Source organism: Pleurodeles waltl, chromosome 2_2 (genome assembly GCF_031143425.1).
Source record: "Pleurodeles waltl isolate 20211129_DDA chromosome 2_2, aPleWal1.hap1.20221129, whole genome shotgun sequence".
In the NCBI taxonomy this organism is placed as follows: domain Eukaryota; kingdom Metazoa; phylum Chordata; class Amphibia; order Caudata; family Salamandridae; genus Pleurodeles; species Pleurodeles waltl.
The window spans coordinates 509,101,468-509,113,894 of record NC_090439.1 but is presented as its reverse complement, the minus strand read 5'-3'; the positions used below and the strand labels follow the sequence as shown (position 1 = coordinate 509,113,894).

At 46.3% G+C, this 12,427-nt stretch overlaps 1 protein-coding gene across 1 annotated transcript in view; it reads left to right on the top strand.

Moving 5' to 3' along the window:
• The first annotated feature begins 3,845 nt into the window (after positions 1 to 3,845).
• The window catches only part of TMEM241 (transmembrane protein 241), a 533,877-nt gene continuing 525,295 nt past the window's right edge, over positions 3,846 to 12,427 (top strand). The window contains exon 1 of the mRNA XM_069220019.1: positions 3,846 to 4,029. Coding sequence (XP_069076120.1) covers positions 3,958 to 4,029 — 72 coding nt within the window. The 5' untranslated portion in view covers positions 3,846 to 3,957. The remainder of the gene's footprint in view (positions 4,030 to 12,427) is intronic.

The following is a 12,427-nucleotide window of genomic DNA, read 5'->3' as shown; positions in this document are numbered from 1 at the left end:
GGGACCCCAAACTGGGCCATCTTATGCTCAAAAACTGACAACGCCCTACCACACTCTCCCGACTGAGGTCTACCAACCAGCAAGAAATCATCCAAGTAATATGTGACAAACTTGAAACCACACTGAAACTGAAAAAAACACTGCAACAATGTACTAAACATCTCAAACAAAGAGCAGGATACAGAACAACCCATTGGCAACATCCTATCAACATAAATGGCATCGTCAAACTGCATGCCCAGCAAGGAAAAATCCTCTGGGTGTACAGGTAAAAGCCTAAAGGCTGACTGAATATCTGATTGTGCCATTTCAGCACCCTGCCCACACCTTCTCACCAAAGATATCGCTTGGTCCACTGAAGCATAATACACTACCGAATCCTCCAGTGCAATGAAATCATTAACAGAAGCTCCGGCTGGCCAGGACAGGTGATGAATAAGGTGAAACTCACCTTGTTGCTTCTTGGGAACCACCCCAAAAAGTGAAATAGTCAAGTTAGGAAACGGCCAACTATAGAAAGGACCCACAATTCTGCCTAAGTCCAATTCCTTCTGCAACTTAGACCTCCCCACCTCTGGAAACTTCCTTGCTGACCTCAAATTATTGGCCCATTTTCTTAACTTTTGAAGCACAATTTGAAACCTTCCCTAAAACCCCTCAACAGAATTTTTGCCTCATCCAAGCGGGGTTAGAACTGCAACCAATAACCAACAACATCCAATTTAATTGGTGTAGGGCCCTTTACCTGCCAACTATTGCACGTGTCCCCTCCCCCTATCAACTCCTCTACCCTGCGCTCCTTGCCAACCGCAAAGGAACCCACTAAAGCATTGATATGCTGGGTGCCTGCCACCACAGTTGGAAAAGTTGTGACGAAATTTACATTGCTGTCTGGCACACATTCCACTGTTAAATGACCAACAGGCCCCGTTATGCCGGAACTGCCCTCATTGCCCAAACCCCACCCCGAATTGTGTGGGCCGGCCCTGAAAGGGCTTATACTGCACCTGTAAACCACTTGCCGTATGTGTCGTAGGCGTATTCCTTGACGTTCGTAACCATTGCATCCAAACCTCATTGTCAATTTCACCTCACACTTTATCTGGATAAATAGCCGTCCGCGCTCTAAATTCTTCATCATATCTAAACCAGCCAAATCCCCCATAATCCATCTGAGCGCACCTCACAATGTCCATGTATTTAAATAAAGCCACACAACTATCCAGGTAACGTTCACAAAACACACTGGTGTAAATCAAAAAGGCAGAAGTCTAATTCTCAATCGTCGTCGGAACTCTAGGTCTACGAGCAAGTTCCCATTCCTCCTCCTTTGAACCCTCCTTTGCCTGCACCTCCCTGTACAACAACTTAAAAACATCGATAAATTTACTTCTCCATATCTTCTCCTTTAAACTCTGAGTGAGATGCGCCCCCAAAGGCATTGACACTCCCATGTACGGCAATTTTTTAGCTTTAATCCCACTCCCAGCTGCCTCGTCTGAAGGAGCACCAGAAGCAACCTGCCCTGCACTTACCTGAGCCACCTCAAACTTACCTGGACCCACGTCAGAAACACCGCCCTGAGAAACCTCCAACTTACCTGCCACCGGCTCCTCCCCAACACCCACCTGAATGGCAACGCCAACATTTCCCTTACCATGGTCCACCACCGCCTGACTACGACCTGAACTCAATACTGCTTCCCCCCCCAACCCCACGTACCCAACCTCAGCCCCCCTTGTTTCATAACCAAAAACCTCACTTCTAAGCAAGTTTCCAGCCACCAACTCCTGATGACGTCCCACAAGACGATCGCCCTGGAACGCGCGCTTGCTCATTCTAGTCTTCTCCACTGGAGCACCCGTCTGCACCGCCACCTCATGCACTGCCTCTTCCTCCTCATAATTCAAAAGCTCCTCGCCAAGCTCCAATCGCAAACTAGCACCCTGGCTAGCAGAGGAACTCTCGGCAATCCCAGGACCAGCATCTGAACCTCCACTTCCTTGAACAGCTGCATCCCTCGGTGTCAGGCGAACCGCTCCGGGTTTCGCCCTCACTTCATCCCAGTGTCCTAAGGGTGCCCCGACCCTCACCGACAATTGCTGAACACCAGATGGCCGTCTAAACCGCAGATTTGCCATATAATCCTCATGCCTGCCAGAAACATGAGGAGTGTCACACCCAGACTGGTACACACCTTGACCTGGCTGCCAAAAATCCAATCTAACTTGCACCATACAAGCCCTACCATCTTCCCTGGTTTCATCACAAATAGTGCCCCTAAGCACTACCCCATTACTATCCACAAATTCAACCTGCTCTCCAGCTTTAAAATCTGACTGAGTATCCACCTCCCACTCCTGCACCTTACGAAGCATAGGACTCACTGTTCTTGGCACCCAAAGAATCCTCCTGCCATCCCTAGATATGAAAAAATTAGGTAAAGCACGCCCCCTCCCCCCAGCCTCGCTCACCAAAACCATTCTTTCCTCACTCTCACCTTCCGAATCTATCACCACAACATCCTGACTAAATTCGAAGGGTGCCACCCGTTTATGCGCTCCTCCTAAATCCTTCTTGCCAAAATCGGCTTCATCTGATTCAAATGCCTCCGAGGGCGCCGCCATTTTGCACGCCACACCGGAGGACTTTCCTCTAATTCAAGCTCCATCCGCTCTGCGTCATTTTTTACAGCGGATGGAGCTTGCCGTCTGCCTTTCCCAGACGCGCGCTTACTCTTAAGCGCATGCGCACCATCCGGACGCACCCCCACCCGGCCCACAACAGCCACCGCACTCCTATAATTCACCCCTCTCCGCCCGAAGCCACACGCTGACAGAAAGAGGCGCTGGAGTGTCTCGCAAAGCACACACTGCCCGCCGAACAGACTGCAACAAAGGTAAGTTTGCCGCCCCCTCCCAATCAACCTCAACTACGCGTTCTGGCAACAGCGTAACCTTTCGACCAGAAACGCTTTTGGCTTTAAATTTTTTAGGGGCTTGCTCCGGTGACGTGCAAGCCAAAATTGCTGCTGTCACGCCCTCAGAGGATGATCTTTTCGGCCTACGCAGCCCCACCCACGCCTGCTCTAATATTCCCTCCTTCAATAAATCCTTCCTCCTGTAAGACCTTCAACGCCTGCACAGCTTTGTTAGGCTCCATAACTTGCTTATAACTTTCCCAAAACACGTAAAAAACAAAATTATCTCTTAATAACCACTGCCTCCCAAAAAAACAGTACCGCCTCCAGGGTGTGACAAACGGCCAAAGAGGCCGCCCACACGCTGCCCCTAACTTACATCCCCTACCCCTAACACCCACCCCATCCGGTAATCCAACCAATCACGATTCCTCTTGTGGGTTCTCCCGCTATCACCTGATAAGCCCTGGGGAGACCAGGCAAACCCTTTGCTCCCCCCAAGCCCACATTGAGGGTCCCAGGATTCCAGTAATGATAAAGTGTGGGCCCACAGATGTCAAAAGGTTAAAAAGCACCTATGTATGTTATTTTGGGTGTTTCCCGAATGAAATTGCTTCTGCTTCAATGGAAGCCAATGAGGGAGATACATTCTCCCGATTATTTTTCTAAAATTGCCCGCTTTCCTCTTTTAAAACGTTAGCATGTATGCCTAAGTGCTCTGATTTTTTAAATCGGTTGTGATTTCTGCAGCAAGGAAGCGCGCCACCGATTTCGGAAAGATATCGTCCCTTTTGTGGGTCCATCTAACTAAAGGGTGTGTGGCACGGTGTGTGGCACGGTCGGGCCACTCGCTGATACTGCAGTTCCCCTTTAAGAAGGCAGGTCTACTCCTAGCAAAACCCCGAGCCTATTGGAGGACCTCCCCGCCAACGTGTCCGTCATGGCAGCACTCCCGTGCAGCTGATTTCCTGGTCATACACACCAGGAGAAAGAAATCTCTTCCTCCCCTGCACGCCCGGCGAGTAATGTTTTGACAGATGTATTTAAAGAGACCAGCTATCGGTCTCTTCTTCTGCCTCTTTTATTTGGCTTTTTATTTCACAAATAAGGTGAGGTGCCAGTTAATTGTACTATCTACGTGTGTGTGTGTGTGCTCTTTCATCAAATTAATGAATGACCGTTAATCCAGGTGAAATACACCTAGAGCCTTTCACACGTCAGCGTAGTAGGATTATTTTCTCAATGAGTCCGCTGTCTTTTGTTAGATCCTGGCGACTATAATAGTTTGACACAGTGAGCTCTGCTTGTCTGTCCTGCTTCGGAGACACCGCCCCCTCGCTTCAGCATTTATAATTATGTCTCTCACGCACTAATGAATGAGCTGGCTGAGAAAGCGCCTGTTTTCTGTGCATAGATGCTGCAGTTTTAAGAAGTCTGACTCAGTCTTTGCAGAAGGGGTCGTGGCGCAGAGCTTGCACCTTATACCCAACTTGTCAAACGCTGCACATCAAATTCACAAGGAGATCCGAGCCAAGAGGTCCGTTCTTGCTTGGCGCTAACAGCCAGTGCAATTGTGGAACCTTGAAAATGTTTGGCATGCAATTCATACTACAAACATGGAATTATGATAACTGCTCGTCAAAATTACAATAAAAAGAATTTCTTCAGTATGTGACAAATTGTCACTCAGAAAACTCTTCATTGAGAGGCATTTATTAAAAGTTATAGTTTCTAAAACATGAACTTAGAAACATTAATGTCCCCCCCCCCCCCCCCCGCCCCCCTTGAGGACAATTCCTTTTGGGAACTGAGGCTAGTTAGTTGTCATTTGCGTCATATACGTAGTTTACACTCTTATTATACATGCAGCGAGATTATAGTCTACTGAATGTCACACAAGAGGCAGTTGCCTAGGGTCACACAGTTTGATCAAGCATGCAAGCCGGCATTAATACCAGGTTTTCTGGTTTCACATTGTGTAATTCAACAACTAGATGGGTATTTCTTTCAGTCTCCTATTTTACATCATTAATGTTTAATTTTTAAATCATGGTGCTTGGCCCTAGAGCACGGGTGTCAGGTAGTGGTCACATGAAAGCTCTGCTAGTTTTGGGCGTGAGGGTCTTAAAGGACCTTGCGATGAACTGGGCACAAGACTTCTGTGGTTCGCCCACCTCTACACTTTTCAAATCTAAGGTCAAAAGACATGGCTGTAATCAGTAGTAGATGGGAGTTGCTATTGAATTTGTGGTAACTGAAGGATTTTAACTCTTTGTATAAATGTTAAGAAGTGTTTTTTGGCAGCAAATCACCAGGTTCAAGACATTTTGCACATATGTCGGCTACAGGGTATGCAGACCTATTATTTTGAATACATAGCAATGTTTTGAGTGAACTTTGCAGGCCTTGCTCCTGATTCAGTGACTTGGTTATCTTTCTCTGGTGTCTCCTGTGTGACTGCTTCCCTCCCTATTCTTGTGTTTGTCCCACCCAGGGGTATTTTGGTCTCACTTGTTCTGATTGGTTGATTTGCACCCTTCCACTGCTGAATTTAGGTTTCCTGGGACATCTTGTTTGGGGTCAAGGGCAACAAGTTTTTATGTTTACTTTGTCCTTGGGACAAGTAGGCCCAACCCTCTACAGCACAAACCCTTTGGCTGCCTGTTTAGAGAGAGTGGAACTCTCTGCAGTTGAGGTAATGCGTTTCCAAAAGATAATGCTGTTCAAACTTGTATTTATCGTTCATTATTTGAAAGCCTTCATTATTAGGGTGAGTGCTGTAAATAAATGTTTTAAGGTCACACTTCACTACTGACGTTGGTTCCAGTACAAAAAAAAAAAAAGTGTATACACATGTTTGAAAACTTTAGGCTATGAGGCTAAGTAAAATGCTCCCAGAATGCTCTCTGATTAGATGCAAATGAAGTGTCATTTAGTAAAATGTGTTGATGCATGCTAGTATTTCCCAAAAATATTTCTAATGGAAAATCAGTGTAACCATTTTCAACACGAATATGGGAAGCATGAAAATAAACAAACACTGACAAAGCCAACTGATCTGACATATTTTTATAAGTCTTTTAGTTTAATCAATGCGTCTTGTTTTGACATGGCTTTTGTAACACTTTATTGTTGTGGGAGCTACCAGGCCCTCAACATTGTAACAAACACTGGCAAAAAAAAACCCAACATTTTTTGAACTCTAAAAGCACACGTTGCCACCAGTGGCATAACAAAGGCCCCGCAGCCGCCCTCCAGGGGGCCCCTTCAGCACCTGCCCTGAGTGAGTCTGGAGAGGGGGCTCCTCCATGTTCTTGCAAAGGGGCACCCTCCAGTTTCGTTACGTCACTGATTGCCACTGTAGTTCCTGACACTGAACAAAACTACTTTGTGTGCCAATATGCTCCTTGTGGAAGAGTAGAATGCAATCACTCACAGTAAAGCCAGCCAAAAGAGAGAGAAATAGAAGTTTTTATTAAACAAAATGTCTTTGTTAACACCAGACCTAATTAGGGACCAAGACCCACATGTAGGTAGCTTTTTGCATGTCACAAACAGCGACTTTCGCTGTTTGCGACGTGCAAAAAGCACATTGCGATGCACAAACCCAGTTTTGCGATTCAGTAACCTGGTTACCCAATCGCGAAACGGGTTTGCGACTCGCAATTAGGAAGGGGTGTTCCCTTCCTAATTGCGACTCGCAGTGCAATGTAGGATTGTTTTGTGACCGCGAACGCAGGCGCAAACCAATCGCAGTTTGCACCCATTTCAAATGGGTGCTAACACTTTCGCAATTTTGCGAAACCCATTGTGAATGTCACTGTAAACATTTTTTCAGAGCAGGCAGTGGTCCTGTGGACCACTGCCTGCTCTGGAAAAAATGAAACGAAAACGTTTCATTTTTCGTTTTTGTAATGCATCTCGTTTTCCTTTAAGGAAGCAGTCACAGACATGGTGGTCTGCTGTCTCCAGCAGGCCACCATCCCTGTGAGGGCCGCTATTCGCAAGGGGGTTGCAAATTGCGACCCACCTCATGATTATTCACTAGGTGGGCATTTGCGAAGCCCTTGCGAATCACAGATGGTGTCAGGGACACCATCCTACATTCGGATTTGCGACTCGCAATTTGCGGGTCGCAAATCTGAACCTACCTACATGTGGCCCCAAATTCTTAAAGAAAGTCACAAAAGTGCACCCATGGTATATGTCGTACCCCTATAAAATATTTGTGAACTGTATTTTAGAATGGGTAAATACGCATGTGTAGATTTGCTCATGTGAAAATCTATTGAGCATCTGCAAGTTCATTTTCCCTCCGGCCACTTTCTTCCCAACCCTGGAAGAAGTTCTAATTCTGCCATTGTCAGGAGTAAATGTCCAACCTTTCTTATTATGGGAAAATATTAGAGAGAAGCTGGTGAAAATCTTTAAAACATGCAGGTTAGTAGGTTTGCAGACTCAAAGGCATTCCAGCCCTGGAACTATTGCTTACTGCTTCCTCCAGCCCCAGTATTCAGATCTGCAGAAAGGTGGCAAAATAAGGAAATTGCTACAGTAGGGATTGAAACTGCAAGTATTCAAGCCCTATTATGGTAGTAGCCCTGGCATAATCAGAGAGGCTATTATCAGATCTCTTACATAATGAGATTGCTGCCATAATTTGTCGCCACACTAAATGGCACCAAAGGGACAAGTAGATCTTTTTACAAGACAAGTAGATTTGAGAAGCAACCTGTCCCCTGGACATGTAGATATTTTAATAAATTCCACACCCCTGCTGTGTGTGTGAAACAGCTGTGTAATCCCGCAGTTTCGGCTCTCGCCCCATTCGCCTTAATTTCTGTCTGTTTCTTTGGCTTAGTTTGCAACTGGCGCTCCCTGCCCGGATTTCCCCGGAGCTGTGGTACATAGCGTTGGGAATTGCATGTCACCAGTCAGCATCTGAGGAGCTGATCCAGATGGTCAAGTCTTGCTCCTACAAGAGTGAGACTGAGTATGCCGTCATTGCGCTACCAGCAGGTAGATGCTTGGCTTCATTCTTGTGACATGTTACTTGTGGCGGCTGCTGTGAGCTCTGCCAGATAAGTTCCATGTGCAGTGCAGGGATGATACTTTTTGATTGCACCCTGCGGAATGGCTTCTTTACATCTTTTCCAACTATGATGCATTCAGCTTGTTCCACTGCTGAGATGTCTGCTTCTCAGAGAAAGATCTACGTCCATTGTCAGATGTCTGTATAAAGAACCTTGCAAAATAGTAAATTATCTTTGGTTTTCTTGCAGCATAGCTTCATGTTTACCTACATAAGACATTGTCATGTTCACTGATTACCTAGCTTCCTATACAGTACATAGGTAATGTTGTGGGGTTTAGATGTCATTAAGAGCTTGCGTGCTTTTTGCTTAGAGCAAGAGGTTTCACAGCTAATGTGTCTAATGTGGTACCTTGGAGATTGGTGGCTGTGGCTGCATGAGGTGAGAGCATTATCCTAGTGCAAAACGGATGGGGGATTGCAGGCCTCTGCATAAGGAAAGAGTTACCAAATGTCCACCTGAAGCAATACTGCAAGTGGGTGGCCAGGAATTGTAGCTTTGATTTAGCATGATCAAATCATTTTGTCCACTGCTTTATTCAGTGAATAGAGCCAATTGGGTTTGTTAAAATGTCATGTATTAACAAATGGAAAGACAATTTGCAGCAAGCTCATAGACAACGCACCTGTCCCTATGAGTACCTGTTAATTCAGAGAGTATGGCCACTATATACTTTCCCCTCCCCCCCCCTTACCTTTGGTTCTTCTATATTTGTTTGTATTTCGACTTATGAGTGTCTTTTTTGCTAGGCACTAAAAACGTACTGTTACCATTTGCCCCTGTGACTGACTGGATTCCATTACGGTATGCTTCACTTTATATGCACTATCTCCTACATCTATTTGGATTCTGGTTTCTTAACACACGAGGATCCTTTCTACTCACTTGTTTCTTGAAATATGGGCACATCCCCCCTCCCCTTTTGCTTCTCATCAACTTCTGTCCTTACAAGTTCATTCTTTTGACGACTTAACCTCTTGGTCTTTGTCGTATCACTAGGGGTTTGTCTTATTAATACTTAGTGCTCAAAGTCCAGGATTATATACACAATTACATATTCCTAATATTCGTAACATGTACTTGTTTTTGGGTGTACATATGATCTTTGTATGTTCTTATCCGGTCTCACTGTGATTTACATTTGTGTTGGTACGCAGTAGGCTCTTCAGTTGTCTTTTCTATTCTGAATCATAATATTTCTTTATGCAACTTGTTATCTAGTGTATATTGTACATATTGTTTTCATGTTACATTACAGCCCTGAAGAAGCCCCGACAGAGGGCGAAAGGCGTTGGCTGTCCATTCATTGCCTTACGTACCTCATTTACGGAGTTTGAAAATACCAAGCACTGAACTTGTAAAGAAATATTAAAAAGAAGGAAATATACTTCTGCATCATTGTAGTACTGGACTTTTCTTTGAATCTACACTACATGTGCTTTTGTGTGGCGGTGCACTGCCCCCCTTTTTTTATTAACAAATGGACTAATTCCTGCGCACGGACTCTCATCCATTTGGGGCCAGTTTCAAAGCGGTCTCACATTTCTGATGGAGGGAGCTAAGAGTCTTTAAAATGAGCTACTGGCCAGTTGGTCTTTTTGGATGAGACTAAGAATTCATCTTCAATGGAGACTTGTTCAGATTGCACGACTCCAAGAATAATTGATAGTGGAAGGACTTTCAGTGCTGCATGCACCTCATGAAGATGCTTTCCCTGCTTGATTTTCTTCCAGTGCTGTTCTACCAACAAGAACTGGCAAAGAGCAACCGATTGACTTTGATAATCCTTGTACACTAATTGCACTGGTATTTTCTTTGAAGCTTTGAAAAAAGACACTGTTCACCAGGTCATTTTGGTTCCTAAAACTACACAATTGTGCAACAACATGCCCAATGTTTGATGTGGGTGATTCAGTGTTCTAATTAGTCAGGTAGCGCTCTAACGCAAAATTCGATTGAGCACTAGTCTTTGCTGAATAAATCCTGTACATAACGAAAATGGAAATCGAGAACACATCCACACCTGCAAAGCTAAAGAGAGTTGTGTATATGTATATAAGGCTTAACTACAGTTTTCACGTCATACCTATGTTATGTTTCAAACAACTGGCATGATGGCGCTCAAACATTCAAAACCGACTGCAGGCGTACCTGTGCATTTCGTTGTGTGTAGTTGTAATGTACCCTATATGGCAAGGGTTTGTAGTGGTACCTGAGGTCCAGACAGTTGGTCTGATCATGCCTTGGTGAACATGTCGTGGCTGGTATGCGTGCCTATATATAAGGGGTGTGAGAATTGACACAGTATGCTTCATGCCAGTGTTTTTAAAATATATGATTGTGAGTCATTGCATGGAGGGTGTGCTACATTATACTTTCTTTTAGAGGTCGGTATAGCTTATCCATCTGTGGAGATTCTTTTATGTATTTGGTAATTCTGTTTGTTGTGAGGAGGGTTGGTGTATTTCTGTAGTTGATAGGTGTTTACTTGGAGGTTGAGGATCACGCACGGCAGTGAAATTTGAAGCACCATTGTTTTTATGTCCTACTTGAAAACAAAGCAAGGTAGATTTGTTTTCCCATACCTTGATGTAGAGGGAGTTCCAAAGTTTGCTGGTGTGAGCTGAAAATGAGGAGCTTCCACGTCTGGCTTGTTGAAGCAGGCACTTTAATTCGTAAGAGTCCTTTAGAACGAAGCATGTGTCTAGGATAATGGGCCGGACATTTTTGATATAGTAATCCTTGGTCCAATTCCTTAGAGCGCTGGCTGCATTAAGTGCAATGCCTTGAACATGTTCCAATTAAACTGTAAGTCAGAGCAGAGGCAAAAGGGCTGACTAATGTGATACTGGGACTTAGCATGTTGGAGTAGCTTGGCTGCTGAGTTCTGCCACCTTTGCAATAGTCCTTAGCAGATCATTTTTCTGTGGCCTACTTGCATCACTGATGTAAAGTTCTGCTGTGATGTAACAGCCAGATCCTTGCGCTGTCATTGCTTCTCCAGTATGGCTGCTGGATGTATGCCACATGCATGGTAGCAAAACTGTGCGATCTGGGCAGAGCTTGCCAGGCACCAAAATGGCCTCGTAGGCTGAGACCTCCTCCGGCCGAGAAGACGATCCTGGCATTAAGGGCGCCCAAATGTGAGAGTGCGCTCCCAGGGATGATGTAGCTGGACCCGGTGAACAAGAGAAGCCCACCGAATCCTGGCTCCTCGAGATGGGTGCGGAGAACGGTGAAGTGGCCTACTTGGACCTGGGCGTGCTGCTGGCCCAGGGAGCCCCGGACGGAGCGTGGCCTGCTGTCTGCATTAGGCAGACCTGTGGAGTGTGGTGGTGAGCGGCAGGGGCTCAAAGGGCGGAGGAAGGTCCCAGTGGAAAGAGGAGGTAGAACCAGCCGTGCCCTGCGGACGCATCTGGGGAAGAGTGGTCCATGCCTGGGAGGCGAAATGAGTGCCGCAAAGGTGAGCGGGTCCTGCGGTCTGACTGGGGGATCCTGGATAAGTGGGCTGGGGCAGCCCTAGGCGGACGATAGTGGGGAGTCGCCAGCCCCGCACGCCGGGCAAGATCGACCCGAGAGAGTGCTCTGGCAGCGATCGGCCTTTTGGACCTCGGAGGTGGGCGGAAAGAGCGAGGCCCCGTTTCTGGACCCAGAGTATTGGTTGGCCTGGGGAATGAGACGCACGAACTGCTGATGGTCTAGGGGTGGCCGCAGGAGCCTGAAGGCGCATTATTAAGAGACAACTGATAATGCTCAGAGACCAGGGGCACAGGAGAGGGTAAATTGGCATGAGGTCTACCTGAAAAGAGCCACAGAGAGAAGTCGTACCCGCTTGATGGGAGCTGTGGGCAGGAGTGGGCCGTGCTAGGGTGTTCTGGTTGTTTAAAGTGCATCACGGTGGCCTCACAGACAATCAGTTCATTTTGGCCCTATAGAGGCGTCGTTCCCCCACATCTCTCTCTGTCCGCGGGGCCACGGTCCAGGAACAGATTGCATCACTATGGGAAAATGTGACAGAGCGCAGGCCAAGCTACAATTTGAGTAGAGGAAGGCTCTTAAGGTACGGAGGGAAGGAGTGACTGCCTCCGAGGGCGTGTTGGAGGGAGCTTCAGGGGAGACATATGCGGACTTGAAACAAATATTGATACCTATGCAACAAAGCCTCACAAAAAGTGATGGCAAGATAGATGCCCTCACGTACCGGATGGATCGAATGATGGACGGGCTGGATGGGCATGCTGAACGTTTAGACCAGCTGGAGTGAACAGTGTCGGAGGCGGAAGATGAGCATAATATGCTAGCGACAGCCCAGAAGAAGGTGGATTAACTTCTCCATACATTGCAAGCAAAAGCAGAAGACCTGGAGGCTCGCTTTCGTAGGAACAATGTACACATAGTGGGAATAGCGGAGTCG